Below are 16,322 nucleotides of genomic sequence, written 5' to 3' on the forward strand. Positions count from 1 at the left end.
AAAGATGAGTTTGGGATACACCCTAATGATAAGATGGTTTACAGGGCACTAAAGGAGGCAAGAGACAGAATTGTCGGAAGCGAGAGTGAGCAATATGGAAAGCTGAGGGATTATCTATTCGAACTCTTACGCAGCAACCCTGGATCTACTGCACTCTTAGAAGTGATTCCAATTCCACAATCCCCACCAGTGTTTGATAAGATATATATATGCCTGGATGCATGCAAAAAAGGCTTCAAGAGTGGCTGTAGACCTTTAATATATTTGGATGGATGCTTTCTCAAGGGGTACTTTGGTGGACAGTTACTTTCAGCGATTGCCCAAGATGCCAATAATCATTTCTATACCATTGCTTATGCTGTTGTCGGATCAGAAACAAAGGAGTCATGGAAATGGTTTTTAACTCTCTTACAAGAAGATCTTGGGAATGCAAGTGTGCATGGATGGAACTTTATGTCGGATCAACAAAAAGTTAGTAATATATTTGTTTATCCTTATGTTCTGAAATCTAGTTCATTATGCTTATATTATGAGGCTTTTGGTTTATAAAATTATGCAGAAATTAAGTGTTGTTCTGTTTCTAACTTTTTTTTACTAAATTGCAATCTCTAAGTTTTATCACATTAGTTAGCATTAGTTAGCATTAGTCAACATTAGTTAGCATTAGTTAACATTAGCCAAGGTTAGTTAGCGTTAGCATTAGTCAACATTAGTTAGCATTAGTTAGCATTAGTTAACATTAGCCAAGGTTAGTTAGCGTTAGCATTAGTCAATATTAGTTAGCATTAGTTAACATTAGCCAAGGTTAGTTAGCATTAGTCAACATTACTTGGCATTTGTTTATTAACATTACTTTATTTATGCATTTGATTTAATTTTTCAAAAATTTATAAACTTGAGTTATTGAGACTTACACCAGATATTTAGCTACAACTAATTAAAGTGTTGGTGCTGATCTTTAATTTGGATTGTGGAGCTCTCTTCATATGACAGTGTCATGTTCGTTCTATGAAATAAGCCTTTGGATGAATGTTTATTATATTAGACCTGTACCTATGTGAATTGCCTTTGCTAATGTGTTAGATGGTGTTTTAATCAATGAACAAGCTTTTACTCTCATTAGCCAAGGCAGGGGCTGCTGCATTAATTTTTCACTTGCTGATATACCCTTGTACACTATTGTTGAAGTTCCTGTATTTTACTCTTCAACATTCTGTGAACTACATCACACTTTTTAATGCTTTTTTGTTTATTTTGAGATGATATTCTGCTACTTTCAGGGTCTTCTTGAAGCAATGAAAGAGGTGATGCCCGAAGCACCACATCGTAATTGTGTGATGCATATGTGGAAAAACTTCATCAACCGATTTAAGGATCTGCAAGTCAGAGATGTGGTTTGGGAGTGTGCAAGTTGTTCAACCCCTCCTGAGTTTGTAGAGACTATGGAAAAGCTTAAGAAGATTAATGAAGAGGCGTGGGAGTATCTTACAAGATTTGATCCTCGGGTGTGGGTGAAGGCTTACCTTAACCATGGCCCCAAGGTTGATTCTTTGACAAATAATATGTGTGAATCCTGGAATGCCAAAATAGGAAAGTACAGAGTGAAGCCCATTCTTACAATGTGTGAAGAGTTGCGCTGTTATGTCATGCGGAGAATGACGAAGCATATCACTCTACTATCAAATTATCCTGGAAAGCTTGCTCCCGTACAGCAAAAAAGACTTGGCCGATTGATTAAGCCCAGCAACAGATGGAATGCAGTATGGACAGGTGACAACGAGAGGAAGCGGTTTGAAGTGAGTCGCAAAGCATCAAAAGTTGATGTTGATTTGATGAAGCATACTTGTTCATGCAACATGTGGCAACTAACAGGTTGACTTACTTACTCTTTGATTGAAAACTTGTTTTGCTAAGTAATGTATTCTAGATTGCTTATGTGATTTTGGAATTATAGGAATGCCTTGTGTTCATGCGATTGCTGCTATTAGGAAGAAGCATGATAAGCCAGAAGAGTATGTGCACAAATGGCTTTGCATGGAGTCCATCTATCTGACTTATGCACACTCAATCCAACCAGTTCCCAGTGAAGAATATTGGCATAGAACAGGTTATATCAAGCCAACTCCTCCACCTATCAAGAGGCCCATTGGTAGGCCAAAGGTGCATAAAAGAAAGAAGGATCCAGTAGAGGATTTGATCCAAGGGGACAAGGTAAGAAAAACATTTCGCATAACATGTAGCAAGTGCGGCGAGAAGGGTCACAACTACAAGACATGCAAGGGAGCACCATCTAATCCTAACTGGAAGCCTAAAACCAGGAAACCAAAGCACCAGAACTCAAGTAGTCAGGCACTAGTGGAACTTCCATTATCCCAATCTGCTCCAGAGCCTGAGGTAACAAAGCACGTGAGGATTTAGTTGTCCTCGTTATGAATGATAAAGGATTTATGTGTCTTCATTATAAATGTTAAAGGATTTATGTGTCTTCATTATAAATGTTAAAGGATTTATGTGTCTTCATTATAAATGTTGTAGGCTGGCCAGAATACACAACAGGCAGCTCCAGCTGAACAAGCACAGGACACTTCTTCACATGCAGCACCATTCAACCAAGCACCAATCAAGACAACAAAACATACTCATTCCAAAAAACCAGCTAAATTTAGGCCAAAGCAACCAATCAAAAGGCCACCTGCACCAACTACAACTCAGACTCAAGTTGCTCCACAAATTTCAACAAGTGTGACAACAACATCTAGTGGAGGAGTATCAAAGGAGACACTGGCAGCAACAACTTCTGCCACAACAGGACTATTCAAGTTTATACCAAATCCAGGCTTCAAGAACCAAACAAAGTGACGTGCTTGTTCCAGACTTATTTTGGAAACAAAAAATTAGTTTTTCGCTGCAATAGTTGGTTGTAATACATATTGGCAAACTTTATTTTAGCCAATTTAGTTGCTTATGAATTTGTATTTTGGAATCCGCGGGCTGATATACTTGCTACAGTTACTTATCCTAGATGTTATTATGTTGTGGTATGACAATATTCCTATAATATGGTTTAGGTTGAATGAATGAATTATTATTGATTGAATGAATTATATATGGCTTCTTTCTGATTTAGGTTCATCTCTTAAAAGTAAACATGTATGTTACACACATTCTATATCTATTTCAAGCCAACAAGATATAGATAATTAAAATCTTCTTTCTTTCATTTATATTAGCTAAAATAGTTAACAGATATAATTCATTACAATCCACATTTTTTTCATATTTTTCATACCCTAAATAAACAAAGACCAACAACTACAACAATCAAGTTTAGAACTATGACCCAGAAGTTACTGCTTTTCTTGTTCTCTAGGTAATTTATCCTTTGCTCTAGATCAGCCATTCTGTTCTCCAATTCAGACTTCCCAAAATGTTCTTCAACATTTAAGCTCTGATTGTCACCCAATTCTTTTGTTGGCTCCATGCACCCAATTCTTCCAACATGGTCATCAACCCACACAAAGAATTTACAATATGGTTGTTTCACCTAAATCAATTCAGATAGTATGAAAATATGTTGGTAAAAAAAAAACTCTCCACTTCATCCGTATACACGAAAAATTGTGAGCTTACCTTGAAGAATGGGCATCCGAAGAATAGTCTGTTTGGGTTGGCATTTGTCTTCGACATGTAAAATATCGCATACATCCCGCAGAAGCATTTTGGAGCGATGCAATCTTTCTCATCCCCAGCTTGAACTGAACATGGATCTGCATTTATAGAAGAGCCTTCCTGTCGTCTGCTAACACCTCCGCGTTGTCTCTTGATTGATGAGCTTCCATCACTGGCCATCAATTTAAGCAACACCACCATGAACAAATCTGAACAGGTGCTGCGTATGTTACTTCAGAAAACCCAGTTTAAATCTCATTAGGGTTACCTTATCAAAACGACGTCGTTTTGATCAGTAAGGACCTATTTGTCCTTCGATCTTTTTTTCCTTCCAGCGTGGCACCGTAACGGACACCTGGACACCGTTATAGCCACGTCAGCCTGTTCCGTTTGATGTGTGAGAGGGAAATAGACGGAAGGACTAAATTGTCCTCCGTTTGTTAAAGTCAGGGACTTTTTTGTATTTAAATTTTGTCAGGGATGAATTTGTCAAAAACTTAAAAAGTCAGGGACCTATTTGTCTTTTTCCCTAAATTAAAAGGGCCATTGGCCAGAGGACCAAGACCTATCTAAAACTTTAAATTCTGAATGCAATGTTGAACGGGCAATCCACCCTACAAGTTTTGACCATCTTTAATTTCTTCCCCACTAAGGTGGAAGGAAGTTCGAATGCATTATTCTAGAAAATTACAAAAAAAAATAAAATAAAATTAAACAACAATTAAATTTGCACGTAAATAATATTGTAATTTATATATTTATAAATAGTCATCACTTTAAATAATAATAATAATAATAATATTAATAATAATAATAATAATAATTGTTTTTATTATTATTATTATTATTATTATTATTATTATTATTATTATTATTATTACAAGAAAACCTCACAGGTGAAATAAAAGGTTGATTATATTATGATCCATCATTTTATATGCCATGCATAACGATTCTTTTTATAATATAATATATATATACCAAATATATAGGGTAACATATATAGTAAGTAATTTCACTGAACATATTGCATATATATGTTCTAAATAGGTTATCTTATATCAGATATGCCCCTTAAAAGTGATTCCATTTTCAACACATAAATTCATATTAATCTCGCTAATTAATTGGTCTTAGATATAATATATGAGTAATATCTACGTATATAAATAATTTTCAACTGAGTATTCAAATTAAAATACATGTTTTCCTTAGCTTATGCCCTTATTTATTTATTTTCTTTCTTTTTTTTTTCTCCTTTTGCATTTTGGTATAATTTTCTTTAAATATTCTATATTTCTATATTATTTTAACAGAATTTATATATTATTATTAGTTTTGTACATTTTTTATATATATTATTTTGTACCAATAAATTAAAAAACTGAAAAAGGTGAAAAATCAAAATAAGAATAGAAAAGTGATACACACTTAAAATTTACCACCAAACGTTATTAATTACTTATAATAAAAAATAAAAATATATAAGTAAAAAGTAGATACATATATAAATAAGAAATATCTTTAAATATAAGAATGTTGTTGGTAGAAGTATGATAAGAAGTATGGATAAAGAGTGAAAGTAGAAGAAATGAATGCCTGAAAATTTTCATGTGGACAACAGAAATGTATGATATATATTAAAGAGTGGGATGACATGCAAACTCTGAAATCAAAACAAAACAAAACAAAACCTCCCCCAAACAGAACTCTTCCACACTTTCACTCTAATTAAAAGCAATTCAGTTAGTTATATTCTGGTATTCCAAATGGATCCGTGTCCGTACGTGAGACTCACCGTGGACTCTCTCGCACTCAAGCTTCCCTCCTTCACCAGACGCTCGCCGCTTTCCGGTGGCGTTCACCCTTCAACCACGCCATGCTTCTGCAAGATCCGCATCAACAACTTCCCTTCACACACCGCCCTCCTCCCTCTCCTCACCTCCGACGACTCCTCTCTTTCCAACTCCTCCGCCGCCTTCCACCTCGACTCCGCCGCCATCCGCCGATTCTCCGCCAAGCCTCTCACCCTCCGCCTCTCCGTCTACGCCGGCAGCATCGCCGCCACCTCCTGCTGCGGCTTCTCTGCCGGCGCCAGGCTCCTCGGCCGCCTCCGCATCACCGTCCCGCTCTCTTCGCCGTCGCGCTCCGCCACTTACCACAGCGGGTGGTTGAGCCTCGGAAAGAAGAATAAGAAGAGAAAGAAGGAGAAGAAAGAGAGTAGTAGTGAAGGAGGTGAAGCGGGTTTGGAGGAGGAATGCTCGCCTCGGGTTCACATGGTGGTTCGCTCCGAACCGGATCCACGCTTCGTTTTTCAGTTCGGTGGCGAACCGGAGTGCAGCCCGGTGGTTTTCTTGGTTCAAGAGAATAACATCAGGCAGCCAGTGTTCAGCTGCAAGTTCAGCGCGGATCGCAACTCCAGAACTCGGTGAGTCAACTCACTTCAACTCGCTCAGTTCTTTCTATACTTCTTTTTTATTTTATTTTTTGGTTACGTGAATTGTACAGTGCATGTTAGTTCATTAATCACTACTACAAGTCTACAACTGTATAAAAAGTGAGTCCATGAACCACCTGAATTACCATATTTCTTAACAGTTCAATTAAACTTTTTTTTTTCTTTTTTTTCTAAGGGAACCTTAAAGTTTTCCTAAAATGGTTTTTTTTTTCTAAAATTGTTTTAAGATTTTTTGGGTTACTTTTTACGGAAAAAAGTATTTACTAGCAACTGAAAAGAAAAAGGAAGAAGAAAAATCATGTCTTTACTTTTTATTCAATGTAGGTGAAAAATAAAAAAATTGCTTTCACCATAGTAAAGTGTTATTTTATTTCTTCATAAATAAATGTAAAAGATGATGTATTAAATTGAGAAAACAAATGTTATTATCAATCTTCTTTTGGTATTTATTTTCAAATTTCTGTTTGATTATGATAATAAATCAACAGTAAGACGGAAGATGATATGATCTCTTTCAAACATTGAATTGCTTTTTTTTTTTAAATAAAATAAAATAAAATTGTAATGACCATTTAATGAGCTGTGTTTTTGCGGAAAATTAGCTTTTTAATTATTTTATTCTTTTAATTTAGCCATCAAAAGATGGATTCTAATACAGATTAAGATCATCTCCAATAGGGAACTCATCTCAGTCCCTATTTATGGCCCACTTGTCATAAAAAGTAACTCTACATAAGCTTTTGCGTTATAAACGGTAAATAGGAACTTAAAGCATATCTCTTCTCTATTATGAGGAACTAACTTTAGTCCCTGTTGTGGTCCCACTTAATTAATTAATTAAAATACTTAAAATTAATGTAATTGATTTTTTAATAATATTATTTAAATTTATAAATTTAAAAATAATTTACTATTAAAATATATTAATATTAAATAAATTCATATATAATAATAATACATAATATATAATTCGGGATTACACTAATTTATAGTTTTGTGTTTACAATTGCTAATTTTAATAATATCGTTAGCATTTTAAATTTTAAAAATAAAAATAACTAACTCAACTAAGAATTATTTTGTAAGGTGTAAAAATTAAATTTATTTTTTAATGTAAGTAAATTTAATTAATTATAATTTAATATAATAATATAAATAATATTCGATATTAATTATGATATAAATAATTAATATAAATTATTAATTAAATAAAAATATAATTATTTAATATAATTATTACTAATTTAATTATTATTTTATTATTTAATATAATTATTTAATTATTTCAGATTTTATATTATTATTTTTTAAAAATAACTTGCCAAATGACAAGTTATTATTGGTTAACTTGAGTCCCTATTTAGAGGGACTCCCTCACCTTGAGACCCGTGCGAAAACTCATTCATTCTCTCCTCCAATGGTTAGAATTCCTATGTGTCAGAAAAAAGTAAAAGAGGAACTCACGATTGTAGGTGCTCTAAGAGAATGATCCTGGTCAAACTTCGAGTTACTATGTTATCTTTAAAATTCTAATAAAGTTGTTTAATATTCGTTGGTTTTTAGTTTATAAGTAAATAAGTAAACAAGAATTCAACGTTGAAAAGACATTTGAAGCACTGAAATTAATAAAATTATTCTAGTAAAATAGAACGAGTATTATAGTGCCAATCAATTTGTTTTTACTTTCTATTAATATATACAGTATAGAACTATAGATTAATTCCATTTATTTTATATATAATAATCAGGATATAAGAGTCAAACAAGCTTGAATTTCATACAACAGTAGTTATCATAATAAACTGAAAAATTTTAAAATAAATATGTAAAAACTAAAAAGTAAGTCAACCAAATATAATAATTTGTCTATACAAAAGAGCCAACAAAAATGATTAGTGTGCTATTAAGGTTTTGCTAACTTTACAAGCAAGAGTGCAGGACTAATGGGTACGAATAGTTAGGTTCATTAATTATAGCTATGAGAACATTAAAGTTATGATTAAGATTTAAGATGAGGTTTAATATTTGATTAGGCATGTGGGCTGGCTTGTCAGTGTCTCTCAGAGCTGGTACCTAACAAATTCATCATTCACATGCCTACTAACTTAACTTGGGGCCTCACTCACCACCTTATCCAGCTCAATTTCATTTTCATTTCCATTATGTTTCTGTCTCTAATTTTGCTTAGTTGTTTGTTATTATAACATATCCTTTTTGTACTTGTTTTTCATTTTGGTGAAAAAACATGATATACACCTTCTGCAATTTGTTCCTTTCTCTTTTTTATGGTGAAAGAAACCTTGAAAATTAAAAATTGGAAAGTGGTACCACCAATCTTTCATTTTCATACTGTCTATGTCTATGGGCTGGCAATTTTATATTCCAACTCTGGAAAACCCCTGATACACACACTCTCTCTTTCAATTAATTTGTCTTTTGCCATATTATTAATCACAAATAATAACACTCTCTCTTATCTGAAATAAGGATTGTTCAATTATAATAATGCAGATGTATTAAAGAAATAATCAAAATCATATTTATTATACTTTGAACCATGCTTAATCAACCTTCTGGTTGAAATAAGTTATCTCATGATCTTTCATTAAATAGCAGCATTGAATTCATATATACTCAGGGTTGGTCAAACAGACAAGCTGAGATTTTCCAAACTGTTTTAGATAACTGCACTGGATTCCCTACCATGTGCTAGTATCTGGTGGGGGCGCACTCTCAATATCTCATAGGACTATAATTTTATTCTCCTAGCACGTTTGACATTTTCGTTATAATGTTTTGTTATTACTCCTTACATTATTTGATTTAGTTAACTAACATATGAATATGATTATTTAGTATAAGCTTCTTGCCAACAAGGGTAGTGATATTGAAAAATCTAAGAACCAATAATTCTTAATTTATATTGAATAATATTTTTAGTCAACAATCCAAAATTTTTAGTTTAGCCATCGAGTATCATTTTCTTAAGGTGGAAATTCAGGTGCAGTCGACTTCACGTGAAGTTAATACCTGAAAGTCGTTAGATAATTTCACTTCAATAGACCTCACATGAGTTTTCACTTTTTTTTTAAATAACATTTTTAAATATTACTAGTTAGTTATTAATCAAAATAATAAATTATGCTGATGCTTTAGCATAATTTCAGGTCAACTCCCTCAGATTTCACGAAGCAGCGAAGCAGATGGGAGAGAACCTTCTCAAGTGTGAGGGAGCGGCAAGGGAGGGAGAGAAAGGGTTGGATGATAATGATCCACGACCTCTCCGGCTCTCCGGTGGCGGCGGCCTCCATGATCACCCCATTCGTCCCATCCCCCGGTTCGGATAGAGTGTCGAGATCAAACCCAGGTGCATGGCTCATTCTCCGCCCCAGCCATAACGGGGCGACCCCAATAAGCAGCTGGAAGCCATGGGGCCGCCTCGAGGCGTGGCGAGAACGAGGCCCTGTAGACGGCTTAGGCTACAAATTCGAGCTGGTGACAGAAAGCAACGGGATCCCCATTGCTGAGTCTACAATGAGCACAAAAAAAGGAGGCGAATTTTGCATTGACTATAGAGTGATGAAGGATAACGGGGTGTTGTATGTTCCACATTATGGAAAAGGGTTTGTGATGGGGTCAAGTGTGGAAGGTGAAGGTAAAGTTAGCAAGCCCGTTGTGCAAATTGGTGCACAGCACGTGACTTGCATGGCTGATGCCGCTTTGTTCATTGCACTCTCTGCTGCCATTGATCTTAGCATGGATGCATGCAAGCTCTTCTCACATAAACTCAGGAAGGAGCTTTGTCATGAACAACATAATCTCTCCCTCTCATAGCTTCATCAACCATTATACTACATTATCGTTTCTTCTATGCAATTTTCATCTCATAATTACATATGTTTCTTATACATATATATGCTGCAGTGATAGCCATTTTGTTCCTACTTGCTATTATTCATATTAAAAAAAAAATTAGACACGGCCTTTTTTTTCTGTTAACATTCAGCTAACTTTGTTTTTGTTTCTTTTGCTAAAAGAATTTTAAATCTTTTGTTAGCTGTTTGTTGATTGAACAAAAAAGGTTAATGTTCTAATTTCAAGTATTTATAGTGGAGAACTTTGGTTTGAGCAGTTAAATACAAAAAATATTATGTATGTGTATATTAAAAACTTATTATATATATATTTTGTGAGTTAGTTTTAAGGGTTGGGTCTTTTTTCTAGCTATTTCACTTTTCTCTCTGATCCAGATATAGATTAGAGAGTGTAATTTTAACAGTATTCTTTTTAACTTTGCTTCGATTGTGTAAATTTGAACGGAGGATATGATCTATATGGGAAGCGCACAAGCAAATTAATGTCTATTTTATGTATATTTATTTTACGAATTCTATATAACTAAAGAAAAAAGTTTGGTAACCAAAATTTTTCAACCCTAATCAGCCAAAACTTTTCATATTTTACTTCATTTATATCACTTAATAACATTTTTATTTTTTACTTCACTCTCTTATCATTATACTTATCACCGTTCATTCTACTTTGCTAATTAATGATATTAATTAGAAAATTATATCCCTTTTTATTAGGCACTATTGTAATCAATACTTAATATTCTTTTTTATAATTTGATTTTTATATATAAAAATACAATAAAAATTAATAATAATTATATTTAAGAACGGTAATTATAATATTAATTATATTAAATAATTGCAATTAATTCTTTGTTGGTTATGATATTTATCATCAATTATTTAAACTATATTTTATTATGTAGTTCAAATTATTTTACATATATACTAATAAATTATTATTCAAAATATTTTAATATTTTATTTTTGAAGACATTATACATTTAAATCAACGTATAATTTTTTAAATCACCGTCTTTGATAATTTAAAAATTTATTTCATGTTTTTCAAAGTGAAAATGATTTATTTTAATTCACATATATTTCTAAATTTTACTATAATTAGATTTGAAAAAAAATGTCAAATACCTAAATTAATTTATTCAATTAACAAATTTATTCATAACATCCACAAGTTCATACACATAACATCCATAATTAAGTAAGATACACATAACATCCAAAATTTTATATTAATAACATCCATAATTTCATACTCATAACATTCATAATTTCATACATATAATATTTATAATTAACAAATTTTTACAATTAATATTACCAAATTTTAAACTATATGTCTTGTTATATATTTCAAATTATCTTACATGTACACCAAAGGGTCATAATTTTAATATTTTTTATTTCCTATTCATATGTATACTTATTTATTGATTTTAATACGACGAGTTAATAATTATTTTTTAAATTTTATTTTTTAATTTTAATTTTTTTTATTTTATAATACCCTATATGTAAAATATGAATTGTATACCAGAAGTTGTTAAATTCTCTAATTTAATATCCATATTTTTATACGTATAATATTTATAATTATATATATATATATATATAATATCCATAATCAATAAATTGGTGCTAATTTATTATTATTTATTATTTTATTTTGCAGGTCATGAACCAACAATTTTAGATATTTTTAATTTTCAATAAATAAAAATTGATCAAATTTAAAATATTTTATTTTTTATAAAATGTGTTGAGGTGATTTGAGTTTTTTTTTTAATTAAAAATATAAGAATTTGAAATTTTTATATGGAAGAAAAAAATTATACAATTATAATTACATATAATAATAATGAAAGAGAAATTTTCACAATCTGATTCACATTAAATTTGGAATTAACTTTTAGTATAATTAAATAAGGAAATATAATTAATAATAAAAAGAAATTAATTGCATCAATTAAATTAGGAGAGTGATTCACACTCTCTTATAAACGTTAATACTATTAGTCATATACCTTTATTTATTATCTATAATATTTTGGTTACGTAGCATTGTCCATAACTAAATCATTTGATAATTAAATTGGTTTAATAGTGTAAACATGGATAGTAAAATATTTTAGTTGAAGAGAAAAAAAAGAGTAAAAACATAAAAGCAAAATAAAATTAGTTAGACTTAATTACAAAAATAACTTGTTCATTTAATATTTTTTTTATCTTATTAATCTCTGCATATATATTATACTGTATTTTTTTGTTCTGAAAACGTTGAATACTTATCATTAGCCAATGATATTTGTATTCGTTTCAATTTTAATACTATATTATTCTTCTTCTTTCTCGTGATAATAACGACATCTTTTATTCATTTTAGGGTTATTGTTAATACTTTGATATTTCTGAAAATAATTTGTATCTAAATATTTCGAATTGTAATACAATTTAAAAATAAAGAGTCTCCCCCCCCCCTTTTTTTTTATCATAATTGATTTGAGTACATAAACTTTTAACTATCGAAAAGGTAAACTAATTTGATATACTTATTAGAAATTGAATTAGTTTCATAAAACTATCCAACGACTCATTGTAATTTTGAGCTAACTCAAAGTATTAAATTAGTTTATATTTTTTTTTATTATAAATATATACATTCAAATCTTTCATAATTAGGAATTACTCAAAAATAAAATTTACACAAAAAGTCATCTATTAATTCCACAAAAAACTATGGGTCGTTTTGATAGGAAAGTCTAAAATGTTTCTTTTACCAAAGTCAATAATATAAATTTACTTGTCTACCAACCTTAAGTTTTTGGATGAATATGCTTAATTACGGACATCTTAACTTATTACATGCTCCACCCAGCTAACATAGTAATAATGGAACAGATAAATAAATAGTGTACATTATTTCAAAATAAGGAACTTGAATAGAGGTCAATGAACTATAATTTAAATGGGGAGAATGCTACGGTGAGGAACATTACTTTTTTTTACACATGAGAAATTTTGTTGGCTTCATTGTTAAACTGCCATGTGTTCAACTGAAGAGACAGTTCTTACAGGCCTTAATGCAGAAATTATGAGACTTTCAATATGTGTCAGTAATTTAAAAGTGTATTAAAGTATGTAATTAATGTCTAATGCTTGAGTTATTATTTAAAAATTGTGGGCTTATTTCTGGACATTAGATTAGGGTTTGATTTTGGATTAAGTTATGTTTTGTGTATTATTTATCTTAGTTTACTTCTCAAAAGATATTTAGTGGAGTTGATCATTTGACAATAACGACAAAATTAAATTTATACATAATAAACATATTTATATATAATTTGAAAATTTTATAGAAGATTAATTTCTTCTCATTAAATATATATTTTAAAAATTTTTTCAGTTTAAATTTATAATCTTTAATAAAAAAATCTAAATATTTAATAATTTAACTAATTTTATATTGATTATTTGTTTTTGCTTACATTATTAACACTCACTATTATTATTATTATATGTCATTTTAATATATAAAGTTTATCCTTTTTTTTTTGAAATACAATAGATGACAATAAATATATTAAAATTTGTTAGTAAAAAAATTTTTTTTTCATCAACTGTGTATTTATTGTGGTGAACACACTAAGTATTATCAATAATAAAATATTTTAACCTTTTTTATACCAAATTTATCTTTAATATCAGATCAAATTTTAACTCTTGAAAAAAAATTCTTTAGACCTTAGATCATTTTACATTGAATATAATCACATTCAATATTAAATAGTGTATTGAGTTAATAGACCAATACAAAATTACTTACTTTAATATTCAAAATAAAAAACAAACAAAAATTGCAAATCATTTAGATAAAAGACAAAAAAAAGTGAGTGTCTGTAAAAAGCAAATTATCAAATATTATCTCAAATAAACGGATTAATTAATAAGACTTTATGTTTGTCAGTTTGTGCCTAATTGAGTTATAAAAAAAGTGCAATTAATTATTCCTACAAAAGCCAAAGTCCAAACATAAACATAAGCCAATTAAAGTCACCAAAAAAAAAAACATAAGCCAATTAAAAAAAAATAGCCCACAACTTAAATAATAATTCAAAGTATTAGAGAGTTAAAAAAAGTTTAATTATATTTTTTAATTAACTGCAATTTACTGATACCGCATTAAATGCTTTGTAGATTTTACATTGTGGTATGTAAAAGATTAAAAGTTGCTCTTTCAGTTGAACATATGGCACTTTGATAAAAAATGTTAACTAAATTTCTCATGTATAGAAAAAAATAATGTTTCTCATCGTAGTATTTCTTTTTAAATGGTATAATCTTTCTATACTCATACTTATTTAAGAAGTCGCGAGTTTGAATCTTATTTTTGATTTAAAAAAAAATATGAATAGAGTAATGGTATCTTCTTTTTTGTTGAAGTTGGGCCGGAGAAAACTGAAATAGGTGAAAGTGGACCTGGGCCAAAGCAAAGAGTAGAAGCTGGCCCAAAGAGATTGAGGGCGACGACCCCAATTTAGATGCAGGACTAAGTAATAGATATTGCAACAGCCAATAACAAAAGCAGACGAAGAAAAAAAGATATGAGATTTGGTAAATAAGTAATATAATTGAGAACAATTCTATTAAGGAAAAGTGGAACAGAAAACGATAAATTCAAAAATCTTTTTGATAAAATAATTGATTGAATTGGAATTGGAATTAATGGTTTGAGAAAAAATAAGAAGCTTAAAAAAAGATATAATTGTTGTGATATGAATGTCTATTTAATAATAATTTTTTTTATAATATAGGTGGTTTAATTTTTTAATATTGAGAGACTTAAGTTATTAAAAGACACCCACAACATTACATAAAATACTATTCTATTTATATGTATGCTCATCAATATATAAAGAGTGAATATATATAAACCATCTCAATATTGAGATAATAATATTAGTGAATATTAATATAAAATTTTTTATTTATATTTTTATTTTATTTATATTTTTATTTATTTATTTTACAACACATTATCAGTATGAGATTTTGATCAAAATTTAGAAAGACTCAGTTAATAATTTTTCATTACGTTAAAATTCTCTCGTCTTGAATTTAATGCTGTTAATGTATTTAGAAATAATTACTTATCATGTATATTAGATGTTAAAATTCATCTTGATTTAATGAATTTTGGAGATATTATTAAAGTTGGCAATAAAGCATCCTAAAAGGATAAAGTCAAAACCATGATCTTCTTTTGTCGGCATCTTGACGAAGGATTGAAAAATGAATATCTCACACTAAAAGATTCTCCAGATTTGTGAAAGAATCTTGAAAAAAGGTATAATCATCAAAAGACAGTGATATTTTCTCAAGTCCGATATGAGTGAACACACTTGCGTTTACAGAATTTTAAATTCATAAATGAATACAATTCAGCAATGTTCCACATTACCTCATGAATGAAATTATGTGGAAAAAAGATAACTGATAACGACATGTTAGAAAAAACTTTCTCGACCTTCTATGCCTCGAATGTGCTCTTGTAACAGTTGTATCGAGAAAAAGAATTTAAAAAATATTCTGAACCCATTTCTTACCTTCTTGTTGTTGAACAAAATAACGAATTGCTTTTAAAAAATTATGAATCACGTCTAGCTAGCGCCGCCCCATTTCTTTAAGCAAATGTGGCAAATTATAACCCTAGAAAAGGTGAATGACAAGGCTCTAGTTACAAGAAAATTATGAAAAAAAGAAAAATTATTTTCACAAGACATTATCTCACCAGAAGTGGGATAAACAAAGAAATAATAGACAAAATAAATCAACAGAAGATAAATATTTTTGTTGTAGTGGAAAAGGTCATTGGTCACATACCTGTTGTACCCCAAAGCACTTAGTTGATCTTTATGGAGCATCCTTGAAAAAGGATGACAAGAAAAATGAGATAAATTTTATTTCAAAACATACTGTTGAAAATTACACCACTCATTATAAAGTATCTAATTTTTTTGAGGATCTTGAAATAAATATTAGCCATTTAATCAATGATGACAAGTTTAATATATGAGTTCTTTATATATTAATGTTAATAAATAATGTAAGAAAATTTTTATTAAATTTTATCTCATATGCATTTTGAATTTTAAGTATGATGTATATAAATAATATTTAATAAAATATTATTGTGTTTAATAAAATATTATTGTTTATGTTTAAAAATTTTAAAATCACTAAATGTGTCCAGTTCTAAAATAATAATAATAATAATAATAAAATTTTTAGTGTGTAATACTATTTTTATATACAGTGTTACT

The 16,322-nt window shown here is 29.8% G+C and overlaps 1 protein-coding gene across 1 annotated transcript; it reads left to right on the forward strand.

Moving 5' to 3' along the window:
- Positions 1–5,205: 5,205 nt before the first annotated feature.
- On the forward strand, positions 5,206–10,491 carry LOC112751294 (uncharacterized). Its single transcript, XM_025800376.3, has 2 exons — positions 5,206–6,097; positions 9,295–10,491. Exons 1-2 carry the CDS (start codon positions 5,439–5,441, stop codon positions 9,959–9,961), a joined length of 1,326 nt encoding a protein of 441 aa, XP_025656161.1. The 5' UTR covers positions 5,206–5,438; the 3' UTR covers positions 9,962–10,491.
- The last annotated feature ends 5,831 nt before the right edge of the window (positions 10,492–16,322 follow it).

The sequence above is a fragment of the Arachis hypogaea genome, chromosome 15, assembly GCF_003086295.3.
Source record: "Arachis hypogaea cultivar Tifrunner chromosome 15, arahy.Tifrunner.gnm2.J5K5, whole genome shotgun sequence".
In the NCBI taxonomy this organism is placed as follows: Eukaryota; Viridiplantae; Streptophyta; class Magnoliopsida; order Fabales; family Fabaceae; genus Arachis; species Arachis hypogaea.

Bases quoted from the DNA above. Each gene is read 5' to 3' on its own strand.
- LOC112751294 (XM_025800376.3), top strand. From the start codon at position 5,439: ATGGATCCGTGTCCGTACGTGAGACTCACCGTGGACTCTCTCGCACTC. The intron at 6,098-9,294 runs GTGAGTCAACTC...GCATAATTTCAG, and splicing joins GATCGCAACTCCAGAACTCG to GTCAACTCCCTCAGATTTCA.